At 39.3% G+C, this 20,574-nt stretch overlaps 1 protein-coding gene across 6 annotated transcripts in view; it reads left to right on the plus strand.

Moving 5' to 3' along the window:
• MITF (melanocyte inducing transcription factor) overlaps positions 1 to 19,286 on the plus strand; it is a 213,959-nt gene extending 194,673 nt beyond the window's left edge. For 3 of the 6 annotated variants that reach the window (XM_032411748.1, XM_032411746.1, XM_032411747.1), the window contains 4 exons: positions 655 to 711; positions 6,234 to 6,309; positions 9,681 to 9,828; positions 15,280 to 19,286. In XM_032411748.1, the coding sequence (XP_032267639.1) occupies positions 655 to 711; positions 6,234 to 6,309; positions 9,681 to 9,828; positions 15,280 to 15,681 (683 nt within the window). In that variant the 3' untranslated portion in view covers positions 15,682 to 19,286. Of the gene's footprint in view, positions 1 to 636; positions 712 to 6,233; positions 6,310 to 9,680; positions 9,829 to 15,279 lie in introns of all 6 variants that reach the window. The other 3 variants (XM_032411743.1, XM_032411744.1, XM_032411745.1) reach the window with 3 other exon arrangements.
• The last annotated feature ends 1,288 nt before the right edge of the window (positions 19,287 to 20,574 follow it).

Here is a 20,574-nt window from a genome sequence, read left to right on the forward strand (position 1 = left end):
ATAGCTTCTCTCCCCAGTTTTCATGTCAGCATGTTACAAAGGCATCAAAGAAATAACGAAAAGTTCTGTTGCATGAAAAGAAAATTTGACTCCCGGGGTGTCTGGGTGGCTCAGTCGGTTAAGCGTCCAACTCCTGGTTTCCGCTCAGGTCACGATCTCAGGGTCGTGGCATGAAGCCCTGCGTCAGGCTGTGCGATCAGCATGGAGCCTGCTTGAGAGTCTCTCTCCCTCTGCCTCTCCTGCTTATGCTCTCTCTTTCTCTCTCTCTGAAATAAATAAATAAATCTTAAAAAAAAAGAAAAGAAAATTCAACTCCTGATAATAGAATATCAACAACAAATTTCTAGTTTTCTAGTTATTTTTCTTCTTGTGTGTTTATAGTGTGTCAGACAACTTTGTTACTGGTCTTTTACCATTTTGTAGAAACCAAGTCTTTGCATTTATTTGATATATATTGCTTTTGAAAAAATACAAGCTTTTGAAAAATCATGATTTTAAAAACCCTATTTTTTTTTTATTATGACAGTCTGGTCAGATAAGTTTCCATATATATCTAGAAAATGAGATGTTTTGTAGTTTATGTCATTGCGTGCCTTAAACAGTTCCCGTTTCTAATTACTTCATTCACGTGCACAGCGTGTATTTTTCCCACAGAATCTGAAGCGAGAGCATTGGCTAAAGAGAGGCAAAAAAAGGACAATCACAACTTGAGTAAGTTGGTTTCATGTTCATGATGTTTGATATTGGAGTGGATGTGTTCCCCCTTATATCCAAATTGTTTGAAATCTTGTGGGAGGAAATTGATATGCATAGCTGTTAAAAGTACATTTATGGAAGAAAAAATGTTTTTCAGAGAAACTAAGGTTTTTCCCATATTTTGTCCCTGATCAAATTGAAATTTTTTCCAGTATTCTGAAGAGTACTTATTTATAGTAATAGTTCTCATGTGTGTGTGTGTGTGTGTGTGTGTGTGTGTGTGTGTGTGTGTGTTTGGTGAGAGGGAGACTTGATCCCCAACTACCCAATTATAAGTGTTGCTCACACTGGAACTTATTAACAAAAGGGGATTATGGGATCACCTTCTCCGGTGAGATTTGAAAGAAAAAAAAAAGAAAGAAACAGTTGGAGGGGAGTCTGTGGGTGAGGTAGCCTCCCAAATTTCTGACTTGAACTGTGACAAAAAAATATCTTCCAACATTTAAAATTATTTTTTATGTCTTTAATTTACTCTTAACCAAGTCTTTAAGCTTTTTCCTATGAGAACTAAAGATTTTGTTTCATAAACAAAAGTAAAAGAGACTGCACAATTCAAAAAAAAAAAAAGATGAGGTTTGGTGGTAGGAAGTCATTGGCGTGTGTGTGAATTTTTCACCTCATGGCCCCCTGTCCTCTTCTTCCTAAATTGAGTTTTAAGAATGTAGGTTACATATAAGTACTTTGTCCTCATAAAAATGGTAAAATGAGACCAGAATTTAAAATGATAGAATAAAGCTAGAGTTCTCCTCTGATCCCTGAGAGTCATCATCATTGAGTTGATGTTGTTGTTTTCAGTTTGCCATTGGTCTTCCCAGCCTCTGCCCAGGTATTAACATACACATGCACACAGAGAATAAACAGTGGTTTTTGTGCGTGTCTGTTGTAACACAAGCATATCATGTTATCCATGCTTGTTGCTGTTTATTTTCTTACTCAGCAGTCCATCCCGAAGAACTTTTGCTGTTATTAGTGTAGATCTGTCTCCTTTTTAACAACTGTTGCATACTATTCCATAGTGTCGCGTGACTGTGTGAAATTCAGTAATCCTCCTACTACTAAGTGTTGATATTGCTTCCAGTTCTTCCCAGTTACAAACAATGCCATAGTGAACATTTGCGCACACGCCTCTTTGTGTACAGGGAAGTTTGTTTCTCCAGGTTAGGTACTGAGAAATGGAACTGCTAGGCCCCAGAAGGGGCGTGAGTGCTTTCTTTTAATAGATTCTGCCCTTCCCAGTTCCTGTTTCAGGTCTGAGAAGCTTTGCTCCTTTCTACCAAAAGATTTGCACTAATATTTCTAAGGTCTCCTCCAGCTTCCAAGTAGTTGTACTCGAAGATATTTCTTCTTTTCAAAGAACTTAGAATTAAGATAATTAAGCATTATCCAAAACTTCACCTAACTGAAATGTGGAAAACTAAGCTGGATCTTGTCAAAAACAATGCCTTTACTTAGTTAGGCACCTGAACTCTCAAGTTTAGGGTTGTCAGTAAAGTATAAACATGATCAGGTCACACTCTGAGGGCTATAAAAACATATTAAAATCTCATCTAACCATTAGAAATGAACACTCAAGGTTAGATTGTCCATTGGCATAGCTTTTCCTCTCCTAGAAGCTTAACCTTGTAAAAGTAGTTGCCAAAATGTGCACAATCATATATTCATTTATTTACTCATAACTATTTATTGAGCCCCCATTTTGTACGAGGCATTTTTCTACAGAAGTGAATCAGACAGAGAGGCTTCCCACTCTTATGAGCTTCCATTTGAGTCAAGGTCAGACAGAATAGATGAGCAAAAAAATACGGTAAGGTGGTGTTTTTAGTATAGAGCAAGAATTACGACAGGAATAAAATGTACCTGTGAGCATTGGCCAAAACATTTGTTATACCGTTGACAGTGATGGAGAAATTGGAAATAGTCTAAATATTCATCAGTAGAGTATTTGTAAATAAATTATGGGATATCCATATACGGGATACTCAGTGGCTCAAGAAAAATGGAGTTGGTCTGTTTCACCTGATTTACCTGGGTGTCCACAATATATTACTGAGTGAAAAGAGCAAGTGGCAGAATAATATGTATAGTATCTCATTATGTAAAAAGATCACAGTGGTTAGAGATGTGTATGTGTGTGTGGGGTGGGGGATGTGTGTGTGCTGGGAGATTTAGGAGTTTACCTTTATCATTGACAATTTCTTCAGGCAAATAGGTGTTGTATGGTGTGAAGAGTTGGCTTTTACTTTTTCCTTTTTGCACTTTTGTATGTTTTGCAATATTTTGCAAGTTATAATAAAAAATAACTGGGGAGGGAAGGTACTGCATTAAATAAGGGGTAATATATCTAAATGTTGCATGATGTCAACAATATACTGTTAAGTGAGAAAAGATAGGTGCAGAATCATTTTTACTATAATCCTACCTTAAGTGTATCTTTCTTTGTTTAATACTAAATTACTGAGGGCCTACTGGGTGCCAGATTCATTACGGGTACTTGGAATGCATCAATGAATAAATATACGTATATACATATACATACATATATATATATATTCAAATAAATGAACTATGCAGATGGTAGAAGGTTCTGTGAGAAGACAAAGTGCAGGCAATGGGATAGAGTGTCAGGATAAGCATGGGAGGAGGTGGTGGTTCATTTTTAAGTAGGGTGGTCAGGGAAGGCTCTTAAGTAAATTTGAGTCACTACCTGAGGGAGGAGAGGGCAGAGCCATTCAGATATCTGGGGGAAGAGTGTTCCAGGCAGGGTGAAGAGCAGTATGAAGTCCTAAAGTTGGGGAGTCCTAAAGTGGTTGAGGAATTGCAAGCAGCCCATGGGGCTGAAGGGAGGTGGGACACAGGTGAGTCATGACAGAAGATGTGGTCAGAGAGGGAGAGGAGAACATGATGTCAGAGGGATGGGAGCCCACCAGATCCTTGTAGGACTTGGCCTTTGTCTAGGTGAGGTGGGAAATGATTGGCAGGTTTTCAGCAAGGGGTTGGATGCTCTGACTTATGTTGTGACAGGATCCCTCTGGCCATTGTGGTCTAAATAGACCAAAGTGGGTAGGAAGCAGTGAGCATGGGTGACACAGAGATAGCAGTTAGGAGCATTGCAGTCATCCAGGCGAGAGAGGATGGTGGCTTCTCTCAGGTAGCAGTGGAGGTTAGAAGTGCACAGATTCTAGAAATATTTTGAAGGTAGAACCAACAGACTTTGATGATGGATCAGATGTGGGATATGAGAGGAAGAGAGGTGCAGAATTGATTCCAAGGTTCTGGCTTAAGTAACTGGAAGGATGGAGTTACATTAAATGAGGTGGAAAAGCCTGTGGGTAGAGTTATTTGAGCATGGAAAACCAGGAGCTTGTGTGTGGAGTATTAGGGCTGTTCATTGGACCTCCCTGTGGAAACATCTAGTAGTCAGACATGTGAGTCTGGGGTTCCAGAGACATGTCTGAGCTGGAAATACAACTAGGGAGGTCATCAGTGCGTATGTGGTGTTAAAAACCATGAGACTAAATGAGGTCACCACTAAGTGAATGGAGATCAAGAAGAGTCCCAAGAACAGTGCCCTGGGTACGCAGCATGTTTGGAGAATGAAAAATCATCCCAAAGGATGTATAAGAAACTTAACAGTGGTCGTATTTGGATCATAGGGGACTTTTACTTCACCTTATGTATTTCAGTGCTGTTTGAATCTTTATGATTATTATATGCTTGGAAAAGTAAGAAAACATGTCATGCTTCAGAGTTTTAGAGGAGCTTAGCTAGAAGATCAGAGGTCCAAAAATTCCTTCTTTAGACCCATTGAGTATCACTATTTCTATTTTATAAAAGCTTAATGATAAGGGAGTATTTTATGTAACTGACTGAATCATAGAAGTGATCGCCCAGCTAAGAAAAAAAAAAAAACGTGTTGGGAAAGTAGCACATAATATTATTTACCTAAGTGTATGGAGTATTAGTAGGTTAAATATAAATATGTATCAGGACATAATATGTTTAAAGTGAAATATTAACATCTTCAATCCAACTTATTAGACCTTAAGTTATTTGGAATTTATTTGCCAGAGTAGGTAAATTAGAAACATTTATTAACTCATATGCTTTACTGTTTCATCCTCCCCTAAGAAGATGGTAATTTAGCTAACCACGCAACTGGATTGATAAAATAGGGATGCCATTAGGATGCATGGTGTAGTTAAACAAGCTGGACTTGACTCCTGGACTTGTGTTACTCTGTTCTCTAGCCACTCAACAGAGCTGCTTGCTGAGCACTTGAAATGTGGCTAGTTCAAATTGTGATGTGCTTGTAAGGATAAAAAAGACGCTGGATTAAAAAATTTAGTACCAAGAAAGAATGTTCAACATTTAATTTATTAATACTTACATAGATTACAGTGAAGTGATGGTATTTGGGGTATATTGGGTTTACAAAAATACTCTAATTTTACCTCTGTTTTTACTTTTTCAATGCGGCTACTAGAAAATTTAAAATTACAGAAATTACTTGCATTGCATTTCTGTTGGGCAAGACAGAGCTTAGAGCAGGGAGTTTTGTATGTCCTCTAGGCTAAGAAGGTTTTTTACCTTTTTTTTTTAAATTTTATTATGTTAGTCACCGTACATTACATCATTAGTTTTTGATGTAGTGTTCCATGATTCATTGTTTGCGTATAACACCCAGTGCTCCATGCAGAACATGCCCTCTTTAATACCCATCACCAGGCTAACCCATCCCCCCACCCCTCTCACCTCTAGAACCCTCAGTTTGTTTCTCAGAGTCCATAGTCTTTCATGGTTCGTCTCCCCCTCCAATTTTGCCCCCTGGGTTTTTTACATTTTTAAATGGTTTAAAAAAAAAAAAAAAAGTAAGAAGAATATTCTGGCACCCAGTGCTTCTTGTTGGTAGACTTGCATTGCAAAAAAATTGTATACAGTTAATATTACCACATTTTGAATTTTGTCAGTAAAGAAAAAAAAAATCTATGGAAATCTATTTTCTCTTTCGTTATTTAGGTACCTACATAATATCCTCAGTTTTGCCATTTGGCCCTCAAAGCCAAAAGTAACTCATCTGGCCCTGTAAAAGTTCGCTGCCCCCTAATCTGAATACTCAGGGTTGAGTTCTGGCTGTTCCCACTTATTGCTGGGTGTCCTTGTCAAGTCCCTAATATCCCCCAAGTAGTTTTGACATTTATAATTGAGGATACTCACTCCAATTTCAGTGGTGTTACGGGATCAAATGAGAAATTACAACCTCGGGACTTTGTAAATGATAAAGTTCTGTACAAAGGTAGCCCATTTTTTGGAAGTGCTTTAACCTCAGTACCAAAAACATGATAACAATGGGGAAATACAGATTCGGGTTATATGGCCTTGGGCCGGCAAAGTTAATGCACACATGGCTTTAACAAGATATACTAAATAGTATGTGGTGGCTGTTACTAATTGTCCCTTCCTGTGCTCTTTTCTTGAAGTTGAACGAAGAAGACGATTTAACATAAATGACCGCATTAAGGAACTAGGTACTTTGATTCCCAAGTCAAATGATCCGTGAGTACAATTCCATGTTAATCTGCATCATATAGTTTTTGGTACCTTAATGTTTATTCATATGTTGCAAAAAGTGCACAGGTACAGAAACTAGAGTCAAGAAGTACCCCCTCTCTTTTTGGTTCCATTTCTGGTATGCTTCTTGTTCCTTTCTTTTGGTTTGTCTCATCAAACTAAAATTTTGAGAGAAATCAACCGAATTGTATTTAAGGGTTAGTGGACATCAGCTGTTAGCTTTGGATATGAGGAGGTGGCTTTCTGAAATCTGAGACTCCTTGGCAAGTGATCACCAAGCTGCTAGAAAAATTCTCTTAACGATTCACGCAGGGCAGAGATTTCAATAGCTGTTGAGACTAGATTTGTTGACTATTTGCTGTACTCATACAATATGTATGGGTCCTGAGAGCTGGTATTAGAGACTTCGAGTTTAACAATATTCAACCGACAAAAGGTCACAAATTTTTTTTGAAAACTTGCATGCCCTTGGTATGTTACCAATCTGTAGAAAAGTAATTTTTAATCTTCTTTTTAAGTACACGTCAGCTAATTTGGGTTTCAGTTTCCAGTCTCTGCTTACCTTCCACCCCCTTTCAGACGCAGATAACAGTTGTAAAGATAATTTTCCTACCAACAACGTCAGCAAGTAGGACAACAAATACACAATTTTTATCCATTAGAAAGTGGCCCATTTGAAGTAAGGGGCTAGAGGATGTATACATTTTAATGGCTCCCACAGGCATCCGATGAAATTAGCCTTTGAATATGACCTTTTAGCTACCTAATAAAATGTAAAGATGAAATCAAGCATTATTCATGCAAGGCTTATTAAATTTGCTATTCACATTATTGTCAGGGAATTTGTGACAAAATAAAATAAAATCATTGCCCATTGTAAGGTGGTTTTGATGGATGTTCAAGCACAATTTCCATCATCAACATTTTGCTTTCCCACGTTTCAAGGAAAGCCATTTTGAAACTCAAAACATTCAAATTCTCAGTTCTGCAGCACAAATTTATCCTACTAAGGGGCTGTGACCTTCATTTCCTATAGTCAGTCTTGCATGATAGTTGAAATTGAATTCCCATTTTCCTGTTCTTTATCAGCTTTCACTTTTTAGCATATTCTTTTAAACTGTAGCATATGAATCTCTTTAGCAACGTATTATGAAATTATGGGGCTGCAGTGAAAGCCTCTATTTGCATATCTTCTTTCTCTATTGTATTAGAATACTTACGTGTTTATAATCTGAACTGATAATGATCTTTAATTGTAGGCATTGTTTTAAGATAAATGGACTATATCTCTAATGGGAGTTTTTTCATACCAGTTTCTGGAACAGGCTCTGGGGCTGCTATAGGGACACAGTCCAGCTGACCAGGGTCTTAGCCCCATACGCTCTCCTCCCCTACAGCAGATCTGCTTTTGTTAATTTATATATTGGGGATCTTTTTATACTTCTGTGTGAAAAAAGGGTTGCTCTCTAATTATAAGGGAAAAAAAAAGTTTGAATACCCTTCCTTTAAGCCTAAAGGCATAATTGATTGATTGGGTCTCACAAGGAAGCAAAACCTAATAAGATAATTGGTTGGAATAGTCACTTCTTAAAAACTGAGTAGCTACTTACATGTGTCAGTATGGGTTTTTCAACTTCCTGGCCTCATTAAAGCATCTTTCATTATAGTTACATTTCTCTCTGGCTGCCAAAGGGTCTGTTACTTTGATCTCAGCCCCGAACCTTAAACAAGTTAGCTCGGTGCTCCCTCTATCTCAGGACACCTCCCTGGGTAGCCCTCTTCAGTGCTCAGACCCCAGGGATCAACCCCCCCCCCCCCCCCAGGGAATTCTCTGGGGTCTGTAAGTCTGCCTCTCGTGAGAGAACTTCTGTTTTGTTTTCATCTAATCCATAGGAGGATCAATTACTTGGTGACTTGTTTTAATGACCCTCCATTCATACATCCCGGCTGATACTTCCCATCTGCCTCGAGCAGCTGTAGGTTGTGGGGTAGAAGAGTTTTCATACATGAAGTTGTTTTTGATTTTTTTTCATTGTCCTTGTCATTGTCATCATGAGCACTGTCTATGAAAGAGCTCAGATTAATTTAAGGTGCCCCAGAAATACTACTTATGTAATTATAATTTCATTCTTAATTATTTTTCTGGAGTGCTCTAAATTTTTCAGTTCACTTTTACCTACATTTTAATGGTGTTCTTAATTTCCTCATATACATGAGTACATTACAGCTACAGTGATTTAAAAACTCAAAGGCACCAAGCTCAGGCTGCCTGGGTTCGAATTCCAAAACAGTCCCTTACTAGATGTGTGATGTTGGGAAAGACACTTGATTTTCCTCATCTGTTAAAAAAGGCAGGGGTGTTCAGAATATTCCTTCCTAGTCTGGTTGTTTTGAGGACTCTGTCACATGAGAAGAATGATATAATGATTCAGTGCATGGAGTCTGGAGCCATATCCTCTAGGCTTCCTGCCTCTGCCAGTTCCTAGCTGTGTGACCTTGGGCAAATTACTTCACCTCTCTGTGCCTTTGTTTCCCACTCTACAAAATGGGGACAATATTAGTGCCTAGCCACTGAGGTTGTTGTGATTAAATGATCTGTAAAACACCTTAAAACAAACCTAGCACATAGTAAATGCTATTTAAAGATAACCATTATAATTATTCTGTTGAGCCTTTAACACAGTGCCTGCTCTGTTACTTGAATTGCATTCTAGACTTTTCCTAGCACATTCCTCTAAGAGGCCTCCTTAGAGTTCAGTAACGTACCTGCGAGGCTGTTCATACATGTGTAGTATCACCATTTTATAGATGAAGAAACAGGGACACAGAGAGAGGTTAGAGAACTTGGCCAGGAATATTCATGAGAAAATCCAAGGATCCCACTTTTATGCTTCACATGGTCAAGTAGTAGGATCTCACTGAATTTTTTTTTAACTGTAGCTTATTCTGCCTGTCTGAATGAGTTAACTTTGATAGTCCTAGAAACCTATAGCTCTTTAATATAGTTTTTAAGAATATTGATTTTTGTAATCAACAGAACTAAATTTAAGTCCTGACTCCACCTTAGAGTAGCTCTGTAACCAAGGGCATATTGAATAGTATCTGTTTTAGCACGTGCACCACACCCCTCCTTTCCAAGGTGCTTGTCTGGGACAAGTAGGATAACGTCTAAGAAGGGGGTGGATAGTGTCCAGCACATGGAAGCACTCAGTGAATGGTAGCTGTCATCAACGTGTCATTGATTACGGTATCTTTAGAAATCATTGCATTATTATTGCATTATTCATGCCCTGAATAATGAATTTTCATTGTGCCTCAAATCCCGAAAAAGGTTGTTTTCTTCCTCTTCGCTACAGAGACATGCGCTGGAACAAGGGAACCATCTTAAAAGCATCTGTGGACTATATCCGAAAGTTGCAACGAGAACAGCAACGTGCAAAAGAACTTGAAAACCGACAGAAGAAACTGGAGCACGCCAACCGGCATTTGCTGCTCAGAATACAGGTATGGGGCATGTGTTGTGAGCGGTTTGCAATATGTCCCTGACTTGGAGGTGGAAGGAGAAGGGGATATAATGAGCCATGGGGGACTTGATTTTTACACGATCCTAATATAGTAGCTACTCGTTATTTATGGATTCCCTGTTTGTGAATTTGCTACTCATAAAAATTCACCGTAACCCCAAGATCAACATTCTTGGCACTCTCGTGGTCCTTCGTGGACATGTGCAGAGTGGCTAATCTGAGTTAAGATCGAACAAGGCAATGACCTGTTGTCTTATTTCAGCTCACGCTATAAATAAGCATCCTTTTCATGGTCTTTAGTCCCAGGCTTTTCACATTTCTCTGGGTTATATGGGTGAATTTTGCTGTTTAAAATGGCCCCTAAGAGCATTACTGAAGTTGTCTGGTGTTCCTAAGCATGAAAAGGCTGTGAGGTGTCTTACGGAGATGAGTTTCCTTCGTAGGTGAGTTGCAGTGCTGTTGGCTGTGAGTTCAGCGTTAATGAATCAACGTTATGTGTTAAGGTGCCTTTGAACATAAAACAAGGTTATATGTCAATCGGTTAATGAAAATGTGACTAAGACACTCATAGAAACCTAACTCTGTATTTCCTCTAGAAGCAATCGTTTGGTATTTACTAATTCGGAGTTCAGAGCAACTTTATAGAACATAACTGTCTTAGTGCATTTGGACGGCTGTAACGAAATACCACAGACTGGGTGGCTTACACAGCAAACATTATTTCTCAGAGCTCTGGAGACTAGGAAGTCCAAGATCAAGGTGCAGGTAGATTCAGTGTCTGGTAAGAGTCTGCTTCCTGTTTCATAGACAGGGGTAGTGTCTCTGGGTCTTCACCATGGCAGCAGGGGAGGGGGGTTTGTGGTGTTTCTTTTATAAGGGCATGAATCCCATTCATGAGGACTCCACCCTCATGACCTCATCACCATCCAAAGCCCTACCTCCAAATACATCGTACTGGCGATTAGATTTCAACATATGAGTTTTGGCAGGGGTGGGATGGGGATGCAAGCATTCAATCAGTAGCAATAATTACCTCCAATAGTGAGATTGATTGAAGTTGTGAAATACCAACATGCCTTAGTATTTGGTGGGGGCATGTAGCCCATGGTCAAAGCGCATGTTTATAGGGAACTTGGAGACATCCAGACGATCTTATCCTCAAGATAAAAATTGTAGAAATAGTTACAGATAGTGAAATTATACCATATGTATGTATATATGTATCTTTAACTCACACTGTTTATTCTTAGAGGGAGAAATACTAACTCTGATATGTGGAATTCATCTGTTGTTCTATGTCTCGAGTACACATAGCAGTGTGAAGTGTGAGATGGGGCAGTCCTATGGTATCAGCTCCTGGTATTCCTCGTAGGTGCTCAGGCTCTCCGGCTGAGAGTAAGCACATAACTTCCTCTGAAACTGTCTTGAAGAAGACAAAGAAAAATGGCCTCTCTGCTGCTGACCAAAGGAATTGGCAAGAGTAATTTTCATTTACTTGCTGACCTTGAACACAACCCACCAGTAAGAGCCAACAGAGTACCTTCTTCTTGAGTAGATGGACCCCCCCGCTTTTACCATTTTTTCAGGTTTCCAGTGCAACTCTGGTGGCAAGCAAAGCCTGACCCTTCAGACAGCAGTGTGTTTGATCTGGTGGTGTGTGTCATTCATTTATAATAATGATCTCCGATCTTTTGAGCGCCCCAGAACACTGTTGACATCTCTCAGTATCACTTCTCCCATTGCAGGCAGTGATCTTCAGCAGGGGGTCAGATGACGATTCTCCCCTAGGGGGTGCATTTTCGAATGTCCATAGTGAAGCAGAGGTTGCATGTCATTTGAAAATCCCTTTTTTTTTTAATCTTTTTTTGTTTTTTGTTGTTTGTTTTATGTTCATATGATCTCTTCAGTAAGTAGCCATAGGTCCTTTTCTCTTGAACGTGACATACCCATTTATAAAAGCAGCTTATACTAATGTGTTATTTCCTTATACAAATGTTAAAACATAGGAACTCTTTTGAAAGAGAAGCTAAGTTTGTTTTCAGCATCCAAACACGTCTCTTTGTGTGGAATATGAGTATTGTGAAAAACGTGGATTAGAAGTGCCACGGTGAGGATGTCGTGGGTTTCTTCCAGTGACAGTGGGGGGCAGCCCGTAGAGCTTTTGCATATCACGGAACACATTGGTAATTAGGGAGGCTCTGCCATACGATGAGCCTGAGTTCTCCAGATGAGACTTAGCACATTGTTTAGAAATCTAAGTAATGCTTTAATCAGTTGATAAACATTTTTAATTAAACAACAGGAGATCAGAGTAAGATGTTTGCCTCTTTTTATCCAACTTTCTTTTTAAGACAAACTACATGTATGGAGGAGCTGTTCTTATTAGCATGTTGGTGTAGATTTACAATAGTGCATGTTTTAAGCTTGGGCCTAAGGGCTTCCTTTCATTTTCGCTCCAAGTGATGCATGCAGAAATTTTCACAGAAGAAAGAGCATGAAGCCTTAATATCATTGGAACCATAATTTTATTAAACAGCCCAAGGCTTTAAAATGATGCCTGAAGAGACTTGTGTTTCTGGAGATCGAGCAAAGGAACATGTACATACTTGTGTGACATCTCAGGCTCCCGTCTCTGACGTGTCATGCGTCCAGAGAACGATCTCTACTGCACACTGAACATGACTTTTCAGGAACATGCATTTCTAGGCTTGTGGGCAAAGGTTGAGTGGCTGGATCACGTGGGAGGCTACTTTTCCCTCCTTCGTGAGGCACCGTGACTTGCTTCAAATTTATATTCTGTCCTTACTATATTAGTGTATGGCAAGCATAGAAAGGATCGTCTTGGCACATAGAAGCAGAATGCTCATCGAGAGTCATTTGGGTTCATTTTAGGAGGGATCCAGGGATACTCAGGGAGAGTGGAAAGGGCACACTTGGAAGGCATTTTGAAACGAGGAACCCAGGGAGGCTGTGACACTTGGGAAGTGCATTAGTCTTCTCAGGCCGCTCTAATAAATACCACTGGTCTGGAGGCTGAAACACCAGGGCTGCATCTTCTCGCAGTTCTGAAGGCTGGAAATCAAGGTCAGGGTGGGGGCAGGATTGGTTTTTCTTTACTTCTCTCGAAGGCTGCCTCTTCTTTGTGTTTTCCCGTGGTCTTACCTAGGTGTGTCCCTGTGTCCTAATCTCTTCTTTTTTTTTTTAATTTAAATTCTATTAATTAACATGATGTACTGTTAAGGTCAGTGATTCAGCAGTCTTATATAATACTCAGCGCTCATTACATCACGTGCCCTCCCCAATGTCCATCACCCAGTTACCCCATCCCGGCACCCCCACTCCCCTCTAGCAACCCTCAGTTTGTCTCCTGAGATTAAGAGTCTCTTATGGTTTGTCTCCCTCTCTGGTTTCATCTTGTTTCATTTTTTCCTCTCGTCCCCTATGATCCTCTGCCTTGTTTCTTAAAGTCCACATATCAGTGAGATCATATGCTAATCTCCTCTTCTTCTAAGGACATCTATCCTATTGGAGGCTGGATTAGGGCCCACCCAAATGACCTCATTGAACTTAATTACTTCTTTAAAAAACAGCATCTCTAAACAGAGTCACATTCTGAGGTGCTGGGAGTTAGGACTTGAACATACGAATTTTTCTTTTCTTTTCTTTTTTTTTTAAGATTTACTTTATTTATTTGAGAAAGAAGAGACGGGGAGAGAGAGAGAGAGAGCACAAGTGGGGAGAGGGGCAGAGAGAGGCTCTCAAGCAGGGCACTGAGCGGGGAGCCTGACGTGGGGCTTGATCTCATGACCCTGGAACATAATAAATTTTTCAATTCAGCCCATTATATAAGGGATGTGAAGAAGCATAGAAAGGAATTATTCATCCTCCCTATAAGAACTTTCTTTTGGAAATAAAAAAAAACAGAAACCAACCAAACGCCATACTTCCCTTGGCCCTGGTAAGATGAGTTAAGTGACACTTCTCAAACTTAAGTTCCTTATGTACAACTTCTACAAGTTTCGCCATTCCCACCCAGACTTTATTAGGTCATGATACCCTTCTATCTTAAGAACTGTTTCACTCTGCCCTCGGCCAAAGCAATACCTACCATTTCTTTGTTAGGTCCAAGCAACTTACTGAATATTTAGGTCCTAACAACTTAGTCGCCACTTGAAAATACAAAACATATAAGCCGAAAGAAAAAAAGCGTTTTTATTTTATTTTTTAATAACTGCATTACCTACTAGTGGGATGTGTGTGTCTGTTGCACACTGCACACCTTCTCCAGCCACGGAATCTGGTTGGACAGTGCCGCCCTCATTTCTCATCCCGTGTTGGTTTTCATGGAATTCTTACTTTTTATCACAGCAACCACCAAAGACCCGCCTTCGCAATGATACATGATGGAGAAGCATGTCGCACAGTTTAATGCTGAGACTGCGGACCATCTTGAATTTGGTAGTTCTCAGAGTAGTGTGCTATTTCCCCAGATATCTGAAAATGTCACAGTACCCTGAGAGTTCCCTGCAGCACACCCCTGGATATGTGCACACAGTTTAGGGACCCCAGAACTGCATTATTTACTGAACACTTTCCTTTAATCAGCTCACATTTTGAAATTTTATATTCATATTTGTTTTTATTTCTGTGTTTTTAAAATTTATCTTCAGAAATATGAACATCTGGGAGAGACTGTCTCTGTATTTAATACCTAATGAAATCCGTGTAGCACCTAAAACTCACATCACATACTACCGGTGGTTCCTATACTCTATTTTAAGAAATAGCATTTATTAATTGAAAAGAGCAAAAAAAAGATTATTTTCATAATTTATTGTTTTTTCCTCCAAGTGTCTGATTTTTAATACTTTACTTTTTTAAAAAAGATTTCATTTCTTTATTTGAGAGAGAGAGAGAGAGAGAGAGTGAGCACAGAGGGAGAGGGAGAAACAGACTCCCTGCTGAGCAGAGAGCCCCACATGGGGCTGGATCCCAGGACGCTGAGATCACGACCTGAGCCGAAGGCAGATGCTTAACTGGCTGAGCCACGCAGGCGCCCCTAATACTTTACTTTTTAGAGAAATTTTAGGTTCACAGCAGAATTGAGAAGAAGGTATAGAGAGACTCCCCATATGCTCCTGGCTGTCCCACGGGTCCACTGCTAGCCACATTTCAGTATGTTTGTATTAACATACTGAAATTGAAGTGGTACATTTGCCACAGCTGATGTACCTACACCATACAACATCGTCACCCAAAGTCCCCGCTTGACCTTAGAGTTCACTGTTGGTGTTGTACATCCGATAAGTTTGAACAAATACATAATGACACGTATGCCCCATTATAGTATCACATACAGTACTTGGACTGCCCTGAAGTCCTCTGTACTCCGCCTCTTGAAACATCTGATTTTTTTTTACTCTCATTTCAGGAACTTGAAATGCAGGCTCGAGCTCACGGACTTTCCCTCATTCCATCCACGGGCCTCTGCTCCCCTGATTTGGTGAATCGGATCATCAAGCAAGAGCCCACTCTCGAGAACTGCAACCAAGATCTCCTTCAGCATCATGCAGACCTGCCTTGTACGACGACACTCGACCTCACAGACGGAACCATCACCTTCAACAACAGCCTTGGAGCCGGGACCGAGAGTAGCCAAGCCTACGGCGTCCCCACGAAAATGGGATCCAAACTGGAAGACATCCTGATGGATGACACGCTTTCTCCCGTGGGCGTAACTGACCCACTGCTTTCGTCAGTGTCCCCCGGAGCTTCCAAAACGAGCAGCCGAAGGAGCAGCATGAGCATGGAAGAAGCCGAGCACGCTTGTTAGCGGGCCCTCCCTGCCCTGCGCTTCCAGAAACTGCTTCCTTTCTTGATTCGTAGGTTTCATAATTTACCCAAAGGGGGTTTCTTGATAATTTTCCTTTAATATGGAAGTTTTTTTCATGCTTTATCAATAGCCCAGGATATATTTTATTTTTAGAATTTTGTGAAACAGACTTGTATATTCTATTTTACAACTACAGATGCCTCCGAAGTGTTGTACAATGAGTGTACAGTATCTGCGAACTGAATTCACCCTGGACTTCAGCTTTCTGAGCAAGAGGATTCTGCATCAGAGAAATTTCTGTCCATTTTTATTCAGGGGAAACTTGGTTTGAGATTTTTATGCCTGTGACATCTTTGGAAATTAAATGTAAAGTTTAATCGAAAGAATGTAGAGCAACCAAAAATTAAAAAAAAAAAAAAAAAGGCAGAGAGAAAGAGATTGAGGAAAGAAAGGAAGAAATCCACACTAACCTTTTTTTATTTTGTAAATGTATTGATTCATTGGTACTGCATTAAAGATCCAGTACTGTTCTAACAGCATTTAGTTTTTCTACTGCAAACTATTTAAGGCAATACACTATTCTGTAAAAGAAAAAAAAAGAAGTACACCCAATTTCATGAGGATTGTCTGGTTAGAAAATGTAACTGATCCCTTACTTAGGTGCAAGTGAAATTGAAGGGTTAGAGACCTAGGCTCTGAAACATGGGCTCTAATCTTGCTGTCCTTCACTCTTTGCTCTGTTACAGTTTTCCTCATCAATGAGTGTGATTCAATTTTCCATAAGATATATTTTATTTTGAAAAGGAAATGAGTGTCCTCTCAAAGTAAAATATTGAGGAGCACTGCAAGTTGTCTTTTTTTTTTCTTTTTTCTCTCTTCAATTTCACTTTTGATAAAGAAAACCAAACTGGGCACATTTCTAATTGGCTTTCCTATTTTTATTTTTAAATTATGTTTTACTGTTCATTTGATTTGTACAGTTTCTTTATTATCATTGTTCTTTTCAGTATGTTTGTATTAATTTGTAAGAATATGCATCTTAAAATGGCAAGTTTTCAATATTTTTACAACTCACTGGTGGTGTTCCGCATTCTTTGTACACACGTGAAAGAACACTTTTATGCAAGGTCTTGTGTTTAAAGAGAGCTTTGCGAATATTTTGTATATTACAGTCTCACTCGGAACTGTTTTTTCCACACATTTAAGGTGTAGTATTAATAGGTTAAAACTGGCTTTCTAGAGAAAAGAAACTTACATATTTATTTTTAGTGATATAAAAGTAGCAATATTCTTGGAGACTGATAACCATAGCGTTAATACGCCCATTATGGTCATTTAAATTGGGGTTTATTTCAGCAAACTTGCTGAATTTTTGGAAGGAGAGAAATACTGTATTGGCAAATTACTGTTACTTGATAACAGTGTTTTAACAAGCAGCGAAGTTGTAAGTTAGTTTCAGTGCATTATCTACTTGTGTAGTCCCTTGCAACAACAGTAGTGTTACATGTAATCTATCTGGCCTACGTGTTTTGTACAGCTGACATATGGTGTTAAGAGCCAGGCTGTTGAATGGAATTTCTCAGTAGCAGCCTACAATTGAATAGCAAGTGGCATAAAGCATATCCATTCAGAATGAAGTGCCTTAAATATAGCAGTAGTCTTTTTTGGACTAGCACTGACTGAACCGTAATATAGGAGACAGTTTCAAGATGGTATCTATAGTCAAGAGGAACATGGAGCATGGTGCCTATGTAGACAATATAAGAGCTTCCAATTTTCCTTCAGATATTTTTCATATTAAATATATTTTAGTGACAGAGTGCCAACTTCTTTCATCAGGAAACCTTATTCAGGAGGGGTTTTTTTAAAAAAAAGAAAATGAGTTTAAATGTCAAATACGAATTGGTGGATGGGTATTGGAGGGTTCAAAGAGAAGGTGTGATTGTCAGATGTATGAATGGATGGCTTCCGTGAAAATAATCAACTGCATAGTTCCCATGCACGTTGGGCAATGAGAATCCTTGGAAACATTGATGATGCTATCAGTTTTATAGCTTTATTACCGAAGGGGGTAGGGAAAATTAATTCCCATTCTTTCAATCCCCTTAATTGTATAGCTCTTTTCCTAGAATAGTGATGCAAATCTGCATGAACAGCTAACTGTACCATAGTGTTCACTGATACAATCATAGCATTGTCTATTTTTCTCTTCATATTTATATGGGGGGAGGGGAGCTGGGTGCAGAAGTCAAAGATCTCGACGGTATGATGCTTGTTTTCTTTAGCTGATGGTGAGGGTTCTTAAAAATGGAGCAAGGTTGACTAGCTCCTGGCCCAGGGAATATGGCCAGGGCTAAGTGACCTTATAGAAAGCTCTGTTGAGAGGAAGCATGGCATCTCGTACCACTGTCCTGACTTTCGCAACTCCTGAGCTCACTGTCGCCTGCTTCCCCATCCCCTTCTTCTTAAGAGACAATTTCTGGGAGTGACGGGTGAGGAAGCCCAGGAGAATGCTGCAGCCTCGGGGGTGGTTTTATTTCTTTCTTTTTTGCCAAATCGAGTGTGGATTTGTTTTAGGGACTAGTTAAGCCAAGAAGCGGTGGTTTGGGGTCATCGTTTATGACAACGAGAGAACGATCCACACCACTCCCCCCATCCCTGAGAACAGACTTGTGACTTGGGGTTGGGCCTCCATATGGAGTGACCAAAATGCCAAACTTGTCCACCTGCCTCTGGGTAAGGCAATGGAAATACCAAACCTTTTGACTTTGCCAAAAATCCTACAACCAACCTGGTCATACATAGGATGACAAAGTTCTTTCTGGTTGTTTTTAAATAATAAAGCAATAAGAACAAATAAAATACATAGGAAGTTAAGAGATATAAAATAAAGCACAAAGGAATGCACTTATTAATATTTTTTAAAAATGCACTGGGGAAAAGTTGGTGTTGATAACAGTATATTAAAAAAACCCTATTTCTTAAAAAAAAAAAATGACAAATGACTGTCTCTTGCGGACGCTTGGTACTGTAATGTTAATAATATAGTCACCTGCTGTTGGATGCAGCAATAATTTCTGTATGGTCCATAGCACTGTATATTATGGATCGATATTAATGTATCCAATGAAATAATTGAACTGTTGTTCTTGATAGCCTCATTAAAGCATTTGGTTTTTCACATAGTGGTGGCCAGTTGTTTTTAGTTAATGACAATTTTGAATATTGTTTGCCTTATCCAGAATGGTAGCACACCTTTTCTTCTGATTTAACGAATAACAGATTGCAGGAAAAATTTTAAAATGCCAGTAAGTACTTTTTTTTTTGTTTTAAATGCCATTCTAAGATATTACTTTTTGGTTTTCAACATTTTTGATTATGACTTGCACTCAGATGAACTATAATTATACAGCTTTTTAACCCCCTTCTGAATTTGGGGGAGATTTTAAACTCCCAGATGCCAAGAATTCATTTTAGATATAGGAGTTTTATTTAACATGTTTTAGTGAGAGGTGGCTTTACAAGAAGAGAAATTGTCAGGGAAGCCCTTGCATATTTACGAAAAAGACATTGGGTTTTTAAAATACAAATTTACAATAATGAAAGCTTAATATACCCAGGTTGCCAGCTCCTGGCTGTATTTTTTTTAAATACAGCACTTAAGAATCATTTGATAAATGTTGGATTTGACTTGGGAAGTGTCAGACAAAACATGTCTTTATTCCCTAGCTAGACCTTAAACTTCTGCCCTCTTTAAAAAATATTCTGGTTTAACCTCTGGAGAAAATGAGCAAGAAACTTCCTGTAATGCTTCAGATCTGATTGTCAGCTTTTTGTTAAATTTGATTTTTTTTTCTTAAATTGTAATATACAATAATCAAGCCCTTTCTTTTTCAGAGTTATTTGAATTATTTATATTTCCCATAGAAATGTGATTATGTGATGCCTTAAAGACGTGTAAAAGTAGGAAGATTTCCTATCTCAACAAGAAGTTTTCTGGGCAACCTTGAAAGCAGGTAAGCTGAAGGTTGGAGTTCTTCATCTCAGGAGGTCTGCAGCTGAACCGTAACTCTGACCTGGCATTTGCTTCTTCACATTCACCTCACAATCTCTAAGGATCCTTCCTTCCCTTCCTTCCTTCCTCCCTCCTTCCCTCCCTCCCTCCTTTCTTCCTTCCTTTCTTTTTTTTTTAAGCGATCTTCACACCCAACGTAGGGCTTGAACTTACAACCTGGAGATCAAGAGTTGCAAGCTGTACTGACAGAGCCAGCCAGGCGCCCCTCTAAATATCCTTAATCTCTAGCTTCCCCCTGCCGAAAGAAAACAAAAACAAACAAAAAAACACATCCTATGTGTTAGAGCACTGTTACGTGAACATCACACATTTGCCTACAACTCGTGTGATCTTATTTCATATTCACAGACTTAGATTTATTAAGTTTTGTATTAAGTGAACTCACTTAACAGATAAATCTATCCACGAAGTGGCAAAACCTGGACTGGCAGCTAGATCTCCTGAATTTCAATCTTGTCTCTGCCCATTTCCAGCTATGTGATTTTGAGCAAGTTACTTAGCTTCTCAGTGCCTCATTTTCCTTTCTGTTCTTTGGTGATCGTAACAGCGGCTACCACGTGGTGGTCTTGTGAAGTCCATTCAAGTGAACAGACTAGAACTTTTGCTTGGCAGCACATAGTAAATGCTCAGTAAATGGTAGCTGTGATTTTATGATCATAATCCCCTCCATTAATAAAATGGAGCCCACCCCCTGGACTACCTGAAATCATTGTGTGTATCAAACGTGGCATGCACTGTTTGAGAAATGCTGCATTTTTGCACAGAGCTAATATTCGTGTGAACTGGCAAGGTGACAGAAGCCACAGGGTACTTTCGAG

This window comes from Phoca vitulina, unplaced genomic scaffold (assembly GCF_004348235.1).
Source record: "Phoca vitulina isolate PV1807 unplaced genomic scaffold, GSC_HSeal_1.0 scaffold13, whole genome shotgun sequence".
Classification (NCBI taxonomy): Eukaryota; Metazoa; Chordata; class Mammalia; order Carnivora; family Phocidae; genus Phoca; species Phoca vitulina.